Source organism: Chrysochloris asiatica, unplaced genomic scaffold, assembly GCF_000296735.1.
Source record: "Chrysochloris asiatica unplaced genomic scaffold, ChrAsi1.0 scaffold00157, whole genome shotgun sequence".
Taxonomy (NCBI): domain Eukaryota; kingdom Metazoa; phylum Chordata; class Mammalia; order Afrosoricida; family Chrysochloridae; genus Chrysochloris; species Chrysochloris asiatica.
In genome coordinates, this window is record NW_006408675.1 from 1,274,492 (window position 1) to 1,291,135 (window position 16,644).

The 16,644-nt window shown below is 38.7% G+C and overlaps 1 protein-coding gene across 1 annotated transcript in view; it reads left to right on the plus strand.

The window, feature by feature from the left end:
- Positions 1 to 13,735, plus strand: part of CCDC125 (coiled-coil domain containing 125) — a 35,351-nt gene extending 21,616 nt beyond the window's left edge. Inside the window, exons 6-12 of the mRNA XM_006870967.1 lie at positions 227 to 312; positions 2,834 to 2,916; positions 6,159 to 6,277; positions 9,055 to 9,162; positions 9,794 to 9,968; positions 11,976 to 12,106; positions 13,436 to 13,735. Of these exons, the coding sequence (XP_006871029.1) occupies positions 227 to 312; positions 2,834 to 2,916; positions 6,159 to 6,277; positions 9,055 to 9,162; positions 9,794 to 9,968; positions 11,976 to 12,106; positions 13,436 to 13,735 (1,002 nt within the window). The remainder of the gene's footprint in view (positions 1 to 226; positions 313 to 2,833; positions 2,917 to 6,158; positions 6,278 to 9,054; positions 9,163 to 9,793; positions 9,969 to 11,975; positions 12,107 to 13,435) is intronic.
- Positions 13,736 to 16,644: the final 2,909 nt, after the last annotated feature.

The window sequence follows — 16,644 nt, forward strand, 5'->3', positions numbered from 1 at the left end:
TATAGAGAAGGTAGAAAGCAACTTCTGAGAGCTATCTGTTTCATCAGACTACTCTATTATTTACTGGACTGTGTCAAGCAGTAAATCGAAGCTGTCCTCTACCTTCATCGGCCGCTCCCAGCACATTTCTGTGAAATGACTTAATGATTTATTTCAGCTATTCCCTATGTCTTGAAATGGTTTACTAACAGCAATTGTCCATGTAAGCACTATTTTCTTTCTATAGGAAATAAATTCCTTGCAGTGGGAAATAGAGTTTGATCAGAATAGATTTAAAAATATAGAGGAATCCTGGATCCAAAAATATGACAGGTTTGTATTTTATTGTTTCATAGTTTTTATTTGAAACTCTTTTAAAATTTATATAATTTAACTGTAGGTTAAAAATTTTTTTTTCCTTTATGTTAAGTATAAATATTGTAAAATTCTTATTGCTTATCCAAGTTTTTCTGTTAGTGTTAATTTTAACTTCTATTTTTTAAAACATCCAATATAAAAATGTATTTTCAAATATAGTATAAGAGGTAAACCATAATTATTTTAGCATTGGAGCTATTTGTTTTTTAAGCAAAATCTTTTGAGCCACTCTTTTATTAGTATGGATTTATTTCTTAAATTTAAAATATTACATATAAAGTAAATCCTTGAGAAATTGATTTGATGTTTGAGATTATCTATCACTTCACTGCCTAATTTTAAATTTTATCATTGTTTTGTTTGAAGTAATTGATGACTTAAGATTAGCTGCTAGAATAGTAGTCACACAATTTCTGTGTATCTTCACCCAAAGTCTCCAAATTTTAATTTCTGGCCACATTTGCTTTAGCAGTCTATATGTCTGTCTGTCTATATGTCTCTCTACATATAGCTATAGAAAGAAACCCTCTTTAGGGTTTCCAGAGACCTTCTGGTGGGTTTGAACAACTGACCTTGTAGTTAACAGTCCAGTGCTTATCCCACAATGCCATAACAGGACTCTATATGTATATGGTGTCCTGGTGGGGCACTGCAGGATAAGCAGTAGACTGCAATTGTTTGAAACCCAAGTTTGTTTGAATTGCAAAGTTTTAATTGCAAATTCGAATTCACTAGCTGCTCCTTGGAACCTTTATCCAGGGTGCTATGAGTTGGAACCAACTCGATGGCACTTAACATATATCTATATATATATAGATATATGTTAAGCATAGTGGATTATGAGTTTGACTGCTAACCAAAAGGTCAGCAGTCCAAATCTACCAGCTTTCTGTTTCCCTAAAGAGTTACAGCCTCGAAAACCCTGTACAACAGGATTGCTATGAGTTGAAACCAACTCCACAGCACATCACCACTATATAAATATATATATATATATATTGTTGTTAAGTGCCGTCAAGTCGGTTGCATCTCATAGTGACCTTGTATAGGGTTTCCAAGGAGTGACTGGTGAGTTTGAAACACCAGCATTGCAGTTTAAACTGACTTTGCAGTCCAGAGCTATCCTACAGCACCACATTTAAAAGTTGCGTTTATGAGGCACCCTTACACTAAATGGAATCCTGGTGTGGTGCTGTTAGATAAGCACTGGACTGCTAACCATGGGTTGGTACTTCAAGCCCACCAGTTGCTCCTTGGAAACCCTATTTACAGTTGCTGTGAGTTAGAAATGACACGATGCACTTCTTAACAAAAATCCTAAATATTTGTTTATATAAAACAAAAAGGACATTCTCTTTCATAGCCATATTCTAGTAATCAGAACCAAGACATTAACACTGACACAATAGTATTAATTTAATCTACAGATCTTATTCAGATTTGGCCAATTGTTCGAATAATGCCCTTATTTGGCCAATTGTTCTAATAATAGCAAGAGAGACTGTTTCTCTGGTTTCAGGATCCACATTGCATTTGGTGACTATGACTAAATTTTAATAATTTCCTTGATCTAAAACAATCCCTCAATCTTTGTCTTTCATGCCATTGACATTTTGGGGAGAGTACAGGCCAATTGTTTTATATTGTTAAATGCCATCAGTTCCAATTCCTGGCAACCCTTTTTAGAGTTTCCAAGGAGTGGCTGGTGGATTTGAACTGCCAGCCTTGCAGTTAGCAGTCCAGTGTTTATCCAACAGCGTCACACCAGGGTTCTCAATTGCTTTATAGTGCTGCACAGTTGTTTCATAGTGTGTCACAATTGCATATGTCAGTGTTTCTGGATTAGATTCAGGGCATGCATTTCTGGCAGGAGCATCACTGAGGCAATGTCGGCTCCTCAGTGCATCGTCGGCCAGGGGCTTTGGGTGTTGATTTGTCCCCTTTCTAGGGTGTTAAGCTTGATCCCTCTATATCTTTTTGGGCATGGTTTTAAAAGCGGCCTAAACATATAGTTGGTGTTCAAATGGTTGCTAAGTTTAGGGAAAAGGTTAGTAAAGAGAATGAATATGCAAAACGGATGCCTTAGAGAGAGTTCTGATTTTGAGTGTTGCTCAACTAAGTACGTAGTTGTTGTGAAGTGCCGTCGAATCGGTTCTGACCCATAGCGACCCTGTATAGGGTTTCCAAGGAGCAGCTGGTGAACTTGAACTACCAACCTGGGTTCAAAGTGACTTTGCAATCCAGCGCATTAACCCACAGCACCACACCAGGACTCCTCCCATCAACTAAGTATAAAGTACTTAGTTTTACCACACTCCTTTAAAGTGTTTTACTTCTGCAACATGTAAATTCTGCACTGTTTTGAAGTGGGAAAATTTATATTTTGGGCTTTGTTTTCTGACTATGGAAATAAAAATATTCAAGTAGGAAATGTTCTTGCTTTATTTATTCAGAAGGAACTTTTTTCTTTTTCTAGACTTAACTGTGACCATGCAGTCCTCAAAGAAACTTTGAAACTGAAAACAGAAGAAGTTAAAATCCTAAAGTCTGAAAATGCAAGTAAGTATAGTGGTATTTCTTATGACTTTTATCACATATGTTAAAATATCAGACAACCTCATCTTTCACCTGTTAGTTTTATATAAAGTGTCCTATCTGAAAAAAAGACAAGGGTAAGTAAAAAAAAAAGTATTGTTACTACGGTTCTAATACGTACATGCATGAGTTAATCCCAAATAACACATGTTTAAACATGTCTCTGTGATAGGCAGATGGCTGCAGACATGTTGTTTCAGGACTAAATGTTACCTTCCTTCTGGTGTCTTCCTAAAAAAAGGTTTAATCAAAACAGTGGCTTCTGAGGGCATCTGCTGGACCCATTAAATTCAAGTCAGAGAGGTTAGCTCAGAAGGTTACGGTGACTGTTTTTTTGGATTCTAAAGTGGTAATCTTGATTTTCTTGAAGGACATAGGATGATCATGGGACCTTATTAGAAGAATGTTTTAAGAAAATAGAAAACTGCATGGGAAGTTATGCTAAGGAACTTTTTTCCATCACCTCAAATCACTTGCTCATGTTTCAAGGGCAGCAAGGGCTGTCCTATGAGAATTTTGTTGGGAAATTTTACTCCATCCATTTTACAACCCTGATCTGACTCTTTTATACTTCTTTTTGTTACCAAAACTCAAAGAACACTAAAAAAGAAATACTGAGGGATAAAAAAGAAACATGATTTGGATCCCTTAAGCATGCCCAAGCTGTCATTTTGATGTGGTCATGAATTGAAGAGTGCAGGATTCTTTGGAGAAGGGTTGCTGTTGTTGTTAAGTGCAGTGTCGAGTCAGTTCTGACTCAGAACAACACTGTATAGGGTTTCTGAGGAGCAAGTTGTGGGTTTAAACTGCCAACCTTGTAGTTAGCTGTCCAGTACTTATGCTACAGTGCCACCCAGGACTACACCACTGTCCAAAGTGTCGATAGATAGGCCTAATCTCTGGCCCCATGTTTTTTGAGAGTGGGAGAAGAAGGCCTGGTTGCAGACCTTGATTCCCATGGCTGCCACTGGGAAACTGCCCGCCTCTTGCTGTGCCCATGATTCAAGAAATCATTAAGTTGTTCAGACTGGGAGCATGAGGCAGCTGTCCCAGAACTTTCTCCTGGACTTGAGAATTTTCCAGAAAGTCTTAAAAGACAGTGGAAGTGCTGGAGGTTAGGAGGCAGGCTTGTAGAATGTCTTCTTTGGTTGTTTAAATGAGTATATATTCCTGAGTGTTTTTGTGCACAACCCCCTTTCCTCCCCCACAAAAAAAGAGCGAATAAAAGCAAATACTATTGAATGATGATGCATGGCAGAGATTGTAATTATTGCAATGAAACGATGGTGTAAAGCCAATGTTCTCCCATGTTCCCATATCACTCAGTTCACAATAAAAACTTAAAAAAAAAAAAAAGACAGTGGAAGGAGGATCCACCAAATGTCCATAGTAACGGAAATCTACCTTTTAGTGTATGAGCTCCACTAATTATCAGGAGGCTTGAAAATGCGTCCCTTGTGGCAGAACCTGGCTGACTTTGACTTTTCCAGAGGAAGTGCAGAAAGCCTGTAGCCAGCACAGGAAGTGAACAGCATAGTTGAATCTCCATCATGACCCAGCCCCTCTGCTGTGTTCTGCAAGTCTGTACATCAGGCAGTTCTCCCCAAGCCTGGGTGGACCTGGGAGTGGTGGCTTCGCTACCGTGATAGGGCTGAAGATACAGCAACTGTTCAAGTTGGTGGGGAAAGTTGTTCATAAAGTACACGGGGGCTTTAAAAAGGTTGTGGGGGAACTCCATTATCTTTTAATTCCACGAACTCTTTGAAGTCCCTTTGTGTTTTAGTTCAGAAGGAAGTAATGCTATGGAGGGCTGGGAATGTTATTTCCTGAAGCCCAATACTTAGATATCACTGGGAAACTGCTACAGTTGGCAGATGTGGACCTCTCTCTCTGGCCCTGTCAGCTCATTCTCTCACATACACTTCATGAGCCTCTGTGATGTTCACCAAGAAATGTGCAATGAAGACTCGCACCTCTTTACCTATAACTTCTAAGAATTCAGAAGGAAGAGTAGGATCAGGAGAGGTATGGACTTTAGCTGTTATTTGAGAGACTAACATTACACAGTATTGGGGTTCTTTTATGCTTACTTACTCTTTTCTTACAGGGAATGACAATTAAAACACCATTGATCAGATATGATTTCTTTTCTTTTACTATACAGGTTGGTGTAGAAAATAAGCGTATTCAAAGAAAAAAAATTTTTTAAGAAGTGTGTGGAGGATATGCCGAGAAACAATATGACATTTATGAAAAACAACAGCCTCACATTTTTATATTTTTGCTTAGTATAGATTTCTATGATTTTGTGATGGAAGGACTCTTGGTGTAGTGTTATAGGATAAGTACTGGACTTTGAGCCACAAGGTCGGCAGTTCAAACCCAAACCCTACATAGGGTCGCTATGAGTTGGAACAGACTCAACAGCACTGACAACAACAATGATTTTGTAGCAAGCAATACTTTCTTATTTAAACGTTTTCTTGTGAATTGAGGGGAGGTTAACAGATAAGACCACCAGCTTTGCATTCAACAGATGACACTCTTTGTCTCATCTAATGACTGCAATCCCCTCCCTGCCACAGCAGTTCCCCTGCTTTCTCCCTGGGGCTTCCCTTTTACATCTTACATTTCATAAATGAACAGAGCAAAACCAAAAATTATATATTCATTTAAATGTCTTAAGGGTGTATTCTATAGCAATACTTTTTGACTGACTTGTATTTATGATCTCACTTGATATCCACCATGCTATCAAAGGAGTACTGGTGTAGGATCAGCACTGGCCTGCTAGCCACAGGTCGGCAGTTCAAACCCACCAACTGCTCCTTGAAAACCCTCTCCAGGATCACTATGAGCAAGAACAGATTTAACAGTACGTCACCACCACCACCACATTCTATCAGTAAAATTCTAGATGGGGCCAGCTTCTGTGGGTATTGTTGTATATGTCCAGTCTATAAGAAATGAGTATATGATGTGGTGGTAGTGTTAAGTGTCATTGAATTGGTTCCATCCCATAGCGACCCTGTATAGGGTTTCCAAGGAACAGCTGGTGAGCCTGAACCAGCGACCTTTTAGTTTCAAGCCAGTTTTGTAGTCTAGCACATTAGCTCAGAATACCACACCAGGACTCCAAGATTATGTGATGTAGGTATAGCCGGGGGTAGGTTTCATCACTCATTTTTATGTATACTTCTTCCTAGTTTTGAATCAGCAATATTTGGAAACTCTTGCAATGCTTGAGATCAAACAACAGAAAATGGCTCAGGAAAACACGTGCCGTAGTCCAAGCAGCTGCTTTACAGAGGCTTCAGGTCTTGAGGTAAGTAAGCATGTATGAAGGCTGAACGGCAGGGACATTTTAACCTTTCCTTTCCCCTCATTGCCCTTTTAGTATTTTTGCTGGGGTAGCAACATCCTTAGTGTACATGGAGACTGGAGTGAAGGAGGCCCCTGGGTCATGCTCAGGTGAGTTCTAAGCTTTATAGGTATCATGCGTGACCTTCATAGACACTGGGATGTGCTGGCCACTTTCTGCCCCTTGGATTTCTTACCTTTACAGGAAAAAGCAGCTGCTGTTAGGCAGTGTTTCCTACCTGGGAAAGGCCTTAGTTGCGGAAGACTTTCACACACAGTGTTGGATCTGATCTTCATAGACATTTTATGAGGGCAGCCAAACAGGCATTACCATGTACAGTTTGGAAAGGAAGAAATTTAGGCTTAGTTAGGTGAGATTACTTCCTCAAAGTGACATGGGTAGTCTGTGGTTGAGGCACCTTCAGAACCCAGTCTGCTCTTGTGTTGCTAACTCCTACTGTGGTGTTAAATGTCTTTCAATGTAGGAGTTTGGCTAATTAAAGCTGCAAGGGTCCTGGGACTTTACAAGAAGTCAGAAGCTAACAGTGAGTGAGAGGGGCCAGCACTCATTAACTGAGCAGAACTTTTTTTTTTTTTTTAGCCTTTTTTCCAGCTTTAATCACACACCAACTTTGTCAATCACATGTAATTACCCTTTAAGCAGCTCTGGACTAGTTTTTTGTTTTTTTGTTTTTAATGTTTTATTGTGAATTATGTGCTAGTTTACAAGGGAGAACATTAGTTTTACATTCATCCTATCGTATATAATTTCATTGCCATGGTTATGAGCAGAACTTTTCAGAAAGCAGTTATTCATATTTGTCATTGTTAAATGCCCTCAAGTCAATTCCAACTCATAGTGACCGTGTATAGGGTTTCCAAGGAGCAGCTAGTGGGTTTGAACCGCTGACCTTGTAGCTCAAGTGACCTTGTGGTCCATCACTTATCCTAGGGCCCCACACCATGACTTTAATTGCTAATCATAGCAAACACTTATATAGGCATTAATAAGTGTTAGATACTGTTCTAAATGCTTTGCTTTATATTAATGCATTTAATTCTCACATTAGGTGGTACTGTGATATTCCCCATCTAACAAATGAGGTCATGAGGCACAGCAAAGTTAAGTAACACTTGTAAATGTCACACTTTTAAGTGGTGGAGCTGGGATTTGCATCCAGGTGCTGTGTTGTAAGTATTGGATCGCAAGGTCAGTTTGAAGTGTTAAGTCAGAGGTTCAAACTTAACCAAGCAACCACTCCTTGGAAACCCTGTACAGGGTAACTGTGAGTCAGAACTGACTTGACTTAACAACAAAAACAACAATCTGGATTGGGAGTCCTGGTGTGGTGCTGTAGGGTAAGCACTGAACTGCTAACCATAGGTCGGTGGCTCAAATTCAGCAGGTGCTCCTTGGGAACCCTGTACAGGGTGACTATGTCTTGAAACTGACTCAACCACACTTAACAACAACTGCTCTGGATTTAGTCTGCTTTTAAACACCACATTCTGTTGTTTTCCAGCAGGATGGAAAAATAGTGTAATTACAAGAAGGAAAGACAAAAGAAGTTTTCACTGAGAACATTCAGAAACTTGCTTTATGCCAAACAGTAAGAGGGCCTTGACCCAGTGGGTGAAAAGCCAAGGTGAAGAGATAGAATTAGGATTCCAAGGGCCTGGCCGAAGCCGTACGTTTTTATATTGGCCCTCCCAGATCTTAGTTGCTCTTGGCATCTTTGGCTGGAGGTGGTTGTTAGAAGCAGGAAAGTAAAAAGGGAAAATACCTACTGCCCATTTGTTCAGTCTACAGAGACTCAACTCTGTGCTTCAGAAGTATCTCTGGAATGAAGAAAATTTTTCTGAACTGGCCTTTATACTAAAAGAGCAGTGGAGGCTTCTTCTCTCTACAAATCTCTAAAATAAGATTTTATTTTTAAACCAGTCCATTCATGTGAAATTTACAGCATCAGGAGGTATAGACCATGATTTTGTAGTTAAGTTCCACATGAAACTTTAAAATTGCATAGACTGCCTTCTTTATATTAGTATAATTAGAATATGCTCAAATGTGTCAATTCTTCTACAGTCTTCCTTATTCACTGTCCAGCTTTCGCATGCATATGAGGTTATTGAAAATACCATGGCTTCAGTCAGACACACCTTAGTCCTCAAGCTGACATCTTTCCTCTTCAACACTTTACTTCTGGTTAATTGTGGTTCATTGTCAAAATGGATAAAAGAAGCCAAATTTTTACTTTTCTTCCAGCTACAGTGGTCAACCAAGAGTGACCCACATATGGACTGCTTTCTTCATTGTCGTGCAGTCAGGTTTTGAGGGATGAGGGCCACAAGTCATTCTATCAGGATTACTGAGTATTTTTTTTTAATGGAGAGTGTGGTGATTATGTTTTTTTCATTAACATTAAAACTACTTGTTTCTAAGCATGCAGCTCTCCCTTGAGGGAGTGTTAAGGCTTTGAGAGTGAAAAGGAGGAAGGATGAATTCCTTTATGTTTTTGTTTTTCCCAAGTAATAACAGTCTTTCCTCTTTTGTGATTAATGTCCCCAAGATCTTTAAATCCTAGTTCCAGCTTTCCTTTCCCCATTTTCTCCCCCTTTTGAATTTTTTTTGGATTAGATATTTGAATGGTAACATGCATGGATATGTGTGTGGCTGCCTTGTGTTTTGTGTACTAAAGTAGTGTACGCTTCATGATGGGAAGAATGCTTTTGGATTTAAAGGTTGCAGTCCTGGGAGCCTGCCTTTGTCATGGTCCAGGAGGGAACCCCTGTCCCTGTGCCAAAATGGCAGCGTCCACTCACAAACTGCTGCTTCAGCTCAAACAAGAGGTACTGTATTACCAGAATAGCCAAAACCTTGGTTCTGTTTCTCTATCAATCAGAATAAATGAAAGTATCTACAATAATTAACTTCATTTTAGTAGGCATTGTCTGCAGAATTTATACTGTTTTATATGATAGCATTAACTTATACACTAGGCTGTGTTTGTATGGTTCAAAATACAAGTAGTACTTGGCATTGTATCTGAAGCCATGTATAGTTGCTTACTCAAGTCTGTAGTTAATGTTTCTTAAATTCATATTTCTCTTCTCTATACATGGTCCTGGAGAATTGACTTTGCAGCCTTTGCCATCCTCTCTTTTTTCTCATTGGGCCCTTCCTCTTGGGATTTGGGCAGGACCCACACAGGGCCATCTAGAGCAGTGAGGTCTAAGAGTTGGGTTCGCAGGGGGTTGACAGGTCCCGCCAGGGAAGCCGTTGATTTAGTTTAGAGTCGGCCGCTACTGAAGAAGAGAATCAGCAAGTAGATGAAATGTGTTCATCTAATTAGATGAAGTGGATCAAAGACAGGCAGTAGACCTATGCCAGACACTGAGGTCACTGGGAGCAGAGTCAGTATTTAGGCAAGAATTGAATGTGTTAACCTCTGATACCTTCCAAACTTTCTTTCAAAAACAGTTGGAACTTTTGCAGAAGAGTAAAGAAGAAGCTTACATAATGGCAGATGCATTCAGAATTGCATTTGAGCAACAGTTAATGAGGAAAAATGACCAGGCACTAAGATTGACACAAATGGATAATATGTATAAAAAAGCAACGAAACAGATAAACTGGAAGCACCTTAAAGAGGATGGTAATTATGAGTTATATTGGCGATCATTAAGTGTACTTTTAGTTTTTGGGTTATACTCAACACTAATTATATTGATTTAACTGGACATGGTTAAACCCACATGTTTACTATAGCTAACATTATTCACATATTGTTGTTGTTAAATGCTGTCAAGTTGGTTTCAACCCATAGTGACTCTATATAGGGTTTCTGAGGAGTGGCTGGTGAGCTTGAACTTCCAGCCTTGCAGTTCAAACTGACTTTGCAGTCTAGCGCATTAACCCACAGTGTCACATTAGGACTCCTATTCACATATAGTTGTAACTTATTTAAAAATTTAACAGTTGTGGAGAAAACCAGGACACTGAATGTCACAGATGCTTTTGGGGTCAACAAAACCAAAGAATAACAGGATAATTCATTTTTTAGTATTCTTCTTTTTCATTTCAAAAACACCGAGTTGTTAGTACCATGGAGTCAGTTCCAAGTCCTGGTAGCCGCGTGTGTGCAGAGTAGAATTGCTCCATAGGGTTTTTAAGGCTGTGACTTTTCATAGGCAGATCCCTTGGCCTGCCTTCTGAGTTGCTTTACTTCAAACCACTGACCTTTTGACTAGGAGTCCAGCACCACCCAGGGGAACCTGGCATTTGTGGTATTAATTTGAAGGCAGATCCCTTTGGAAATCAGGTTTTAATTATTTGTTTAATTCTTTGATTGTACGAGTTTATATGTGTGATGGTAGAGAGTGAACGGAAGGAGAAGGAATCTTCTGTACCCATGACATTTTGACACCTGGATGGGGAACCCTCCAACTGTGCATAAGGAGAGTACTGTGCAGACAAAGCCAGGGTTTTTCTTAAATGGTAAATTCACATTCATTTCTGCACCTGAGTAAGTACTGAGATATTCCAGAATCCCCACCCCTCTCAACAGTTGACAAACCTTAGGAATTGTTCCTTAGACAATATGGCTCTGGGAACTATAGCCCAAATCCTGTGTCTCAGTGAAGTACCAACACAGGAAGCTACCTTTCATATAACCACTTCATCTTTCCAGAACTTTGACAATTTCATACAAGTTAGTGTTAAAATTGATTCCTTCTGTGTGTTTCAGTAGTCAGAAGAGGCACAGTCTGATGACTACAAGTTGATGAACGTGTCATCTTGTCTGGCTCTTCTGCTCCCCTGCAGTTTGTCACAAAGTGGTCATGGTGTTCTGAACCCCAGACACACAGAAGGAAAGACAGTAATCTCTTATCTGCTGTTTTCCATTAGGGAGAGAGACCATTTGCAGAGCATTCCAAAAAACATTTTTGACATTTTGTTTAAATCAATAAATTTGTACCTTGTGCTACAGATTCATCCTTCTGCTCCAGTGGAGTGTTAAACATTAAGCAGTGATAGACTGGGTACTTCCATAGCTGGTGTTTGGAGTGCCATGGTAACCCTGAGGAGTTGGGGAAATATTAGAAAATGAAATTCAGAGAACTTAACGTAACTTGTCCAACGTCATACAGCTAGCAAGTGGCTAGATGAGGATTTAAATACAAATCTTTCTGGCCCTTTAAATCCCAAACTTTCAGTGTTTGCATGGCTCAGAGGCCTTGAGTGGCCTGCAGACATATTTTGCTTTGTGTGTTCAGTAATGTGGATTAGTAGCCATCCATTAAAAATCAGAAGAGTTTACATAAAATCTGGATTTCTGACTCTCTTAAAGACTCCACTGATCTGGTAATTATAGGGGTTGCATTCTCATCTGACAACTGTCAGTGGGAGCGAGTTGTAGCTGTGCCAACAAAGCAAGGCAGTGCTCTCGGTTTTTAACACACTGTTTGGTGTCCTGATTCTATAGCTACCCTTCCCACTACACCCTGCGGACAGTCTCAGCTGTCCTCAAAGTCTCCTGAAGAAGAGAACTCCTGACTGATTAAGGAATTCATTAACCTTAGCTCATAGTTACCCATTTTATTGGGAAGTACATCTGTTTTGTATTTTTCTGTCTCAGCTGAGTTTTCATGTTCAATTTTAGGTTTCCTATCACAAAGGACTAAGAAAACCTTAGGGCAGAAACTGTTCAGTATGCTTCCTTCCGAAAACAGTTTGAAAAGAACTGAAGACCAGGAGAATCCTCAAGACGTTTGTAAGACATTAATAGATTTGGTTAGTATTTTAACTTTCTTTTTGTTAGAGGTTGTGGTTAAGCTAATTGAGTTTGGGAGTGTTATTATTGTTAAGTGCCATTGAGTTGGTCTGACTCTTAGTGACCCTGCATAGATTCCAAAGAGCAGCTGGTGAGTTTGAACTGCCAACCTTGTGATTAGCAGTCCAGTGCTTATCTACATACTTATCTCCATTCATGATCTTCATCTGAATTTTCTCATCATTTCTGTCTGTGCATGTTTAGATTAACACTCCACCTCTGAAAAGAGGGGGCTCCCATAACTGACTCTAGGTAGACTTTTCTTCTGCGTTTATATGTACAATTAACGACAAGATCAATTTATTTAGACACTTAAAAGGTTCTAATGTTATTTCTGACATACTATCATATTCATATCCTTTAATCATTATCAGAACCTCCCAAGTGAGTCATGATATCCCCATTCCATAGATTATTAAACTAAGACACTGAATCACATTATATCAGCAATACTTACCTCTCAGAAAAGTGTTATTTGCTTATATATAGATATTATACATCTATGTTAAGTGCTATCAAGTCGGTTCTGACTCATGGTAACTCTCTATAGGGTTTCTGAGGAGCCGCTGGTGAGTTTGAAACGCCAACTCTGCAGTGCAAACCGACCTTAAGGTCCAATGCATTATCCTGCAGTACCCTCTTCGTTGTTGTTGTTAAATACTGTTGAGTAGGTTCTGAATCATAGCCGTCAAGGAGCAGCTGGTGAGTTTGAACTGCCAACCTTGTGGTTCAAATAGACCTTGAGGTTGAGTGCTTATCCTGCAGGCATCACACCAGGACTCATATAACACCACAATTTTATATTTAAAAACTTACATTATTTCAGAAGTGAAGTGTTGGTATTATGTTATGCTAGTAAAAACTTAGCAGTTTGAATCCCCCAGCAGCTCAGCAGAACAAAGGCCTGGTGATCTGTTTCCATTCAGATTACAGCCAGGAAAACCGTAAGGGGCATTTCTACTGTCACATGACAGCCCTATGATTATAAAATCGAGTTGATGGCACCAGATAACAAAATATATATACTGTATCTATTTTCTCTCTCCCCAGATGACTTACAATATTCTCAGTAAAAGGAACACTGTTTATTTCCTTTTTAAAAAATGTCTTGGTAACACGTAGCATCATGCTTGGGAATTATTGGGTATACCTAATTAATTCACACTGATTGACTTGACAAATCTGAAGACTGAATATTTTTATAAAACACTGTAATATTCTTTTCTCTGAAGATAGCTATATATCCTATGATCGACTAACTGGTACATTTTTTATCTCTGTGCATGCAGTTAAATGATAAAGAAGAAGCTTTGGCTCATCAGAGAAAAGTTAGTTACATGCTTGCTCGGGCATTGGAAGACAAAGATACAGCTTTACAACAGAACAAAGAGAAAAATCCTATGAAAGAAAAGTTTTCATTCAGGAACTCCTGGCTTAAAACCTCAGAATTGGCAGTTTTGCATGATCCTATGTATTCAAATGTCCAAATTTTTAATTCTCTGGGCTTTATGTCTTCAATCCATCACCCTCAAAACTACACAAGAACTCTTAAAAAGTCCCATTCTTTGCCATCAGGTATCATGTTTTGAATGTTGCTACACCTTCAGAAGTTGTATGTTTTCCTGGTATTTCTGAATTTTAGGATATAGCTTAAATAATCAAGTGTTATGATAACATTTTCTATAAGAAATCTATTAGTATCCTGTCCTGATGTATTTTATTTATTAATAAGTTTACATTGATGTATTTTATGAACTTTTCAATTTGCTAAAATATTAAAAATAAAACAATTTGTAGGGGGGAAAATAAAAATATATCATTATGTAAGTATTTATATTGACTAGACTAGGAAAACCTTCAATCCCTATAGTAGGGGTAGGGAATGTCTGACCTGTGGGCCGTATGGTGGTAGTGGTATACCTGGAGACGGTTCCAACTCATAGCGACCTTGTACAGGGTTTCCGAGGCTGTAAATCTTTATGGGAACAAAAAGCCTCATCTTTCTCCTGCAGAACAGCTCATAGTTTAGAACTGCTGACCTTAAGCCTAGCAGCCCGACTTGTAACCACTACATTACCAGAACTTCTTTGTGGGCCGTATAAGCTCGTGAAATCATTTGGTCTGGCCCAATCAAGGCAACCACAGGTGGGACTCGAAATTCAATAAATCTAGCAGCTTTATTTGTAGCTACATAACTTTATATTAAATGATATTATAAACATCTAAATGGCCCTTGGCAGAAAAAGATGCCCCACCCCTGGCCTATAGGAATATTAAATTGGTTAAAGTAACCATACACCACTGCAAATTATTGCTCTTAATCAGTAACAGTGCCTAGGAGTGTAGTAACTTTTTAAATAAGTTTATGTTGCTTCCTTTGCCTTTTTCAAGATTTTTTATTTGCCATGTAAAGTTTAAAAAAAATTCTTAAATTTACTTCAATAAAAAAATTATGATGGTGGGACTCTGACAGAAGTCTGTTTCGAGTCGTTGTTGCTAGGTGCCCGTCGACTCCGTAGTGCCTCATAGCAACTGTATGCAAAACAAAATGAAACCATCCAGTACTGTGCCAACCTCACAGTCTTTTCTGTTTGGGCCCATTGCTGCTGCCACTGTGTCAGTTCATCTCGTTGGGGGTCTGCCTTATTTTCTCTAAACCTCTATTTGACCAAACATGATGTCGTTCTCCAGGGACTAGTCCCTCCTGATAATATGTCCGAAGTATGAGAAATGAAGTCTGGCCATCACCATTCAGGCTTCCAAGGAGCATTCTGGCTTCTAACATAATCCCTGGTACTTTTTTTTTTTTTTTAGTGGTGAGGGATTTTTTTACATTGAGGTGTAATGCCTTCTTAAGGCAAACAATACATTCATGATATGTATAGTAATGTACTCCATAATAAGAATATAGAACAATTTTTCCAACCTAAGTTGCCCCTTTGTAGCCCTTTGTAATTTATTCCCACAGAAAAGACACTCTTGCTTCAGTTACTATATATTAAATATTGCTTTGGGGTAGAAATTCATAGCAATATAATAATGAAATATGATTTCTCATGTCTATTTTCTTTCTCTTCACATGATAATTATCAGATTCATTGATAATATTGAGTATGCAATTTGTTCACTTATATTGATTAGATTATTCAATATCATGTATATACTATAATTTGGCCATTTACATATTGATGAAGATTTTTATTATTAACTCTTTTGCCAATTATGAATAAAACTGCTGTAACCATCCTTTGCAAATATTTTAGATACTATAATTTCTCTACTTTGGGTTAAAAAGATGTAATCTTGGGGTGATGCAAAAAGGTTAAGTGTTCTACTCCTAGCTAAAAGATGAGTAGTTTAAACTTAACTGGATGTACCTTGAAAGGAAGACCTGGTAATCTGACTCCAAAAGGTCATGGCATGGAGAACCTTAAAGTGCAATTTTATTTTGCATACACACGGTCACCATGAGTTAGGTGATAACCAACAAAAACAGCAACCTAGTGAATCTATGTTTAACATTATATGAGAAACTACCAAACTTCTTTTGAAATTTTATCACCAAAAAAATACAAAAGTATTCTAGTGAGTGAGAAATAATACCTGATTATGCTCTAACTTGAATGATCAGTGATGTTCCGTATCTTTTTTTTTTTAAACTTTTTACATCTTTTTTTTTTTTTTAAGGTTTTCATTGTGGATTGAGTAAAGGTTTACAGGGCAGACCATCAGTTTTATATTCAACAAATTACATATACTTTGTTTCATTACGATGATTATAATCCGCTCCATGTACCATCAGTTAACAGTATTTCTCTCTATCCATTCCAACAAGATGGATTGGCCAAGTGGCAGCTTCAATGGACTCAAGCGTGAAAACAGTACTGAGCGTGGCCCAGGATCGGGCATTGTTTCATTCTGCTGGGCATAAGGTTGCTATGAGTTGGTACCAACTCGAAGGCACCTAACAACAACTTTAGCTTAAAAAAAAACACAGAAAAACACTCAGGCATATATAATAATTTACTTCTCCAAAGGGCACATTCTGCAAGTCTGCCTCTTGGCCACCAGCTCTTAGTCCCTCTCTTCCCATGAATCTAGAGTCCTCAGCCGCTCCCCATCTCCATGCCCCCATCTCTGCCTCCGTCTCTAGCATCTCTGGATAAGTTCCTGCATTCTGCTTGTGCTCTTCTCCCTTGATGGCCCTAGGGTCATCTATCTCTGGACTGTAAGATTAACCACTCCCCTGTTTTTGTTACAGAAATTCTACCTTTACAGTTGTGACAGTCGCAATGAGTCTTGATAAACATTATTCACTACTGAATCATAAGAACCCTATTCCCATCTCTTTTCACCATACTCACCTAGATAAGATGAAATCTCTTCAGTGGGGACTCTTTCTTTGCCCCCATACTCTTAAACTCCCTATTGAAACCTTGTAAGCCAGTCACTTCATGCCTTTATCACACCCTCATTTTAGGTAGCCAATGTCTAAGTT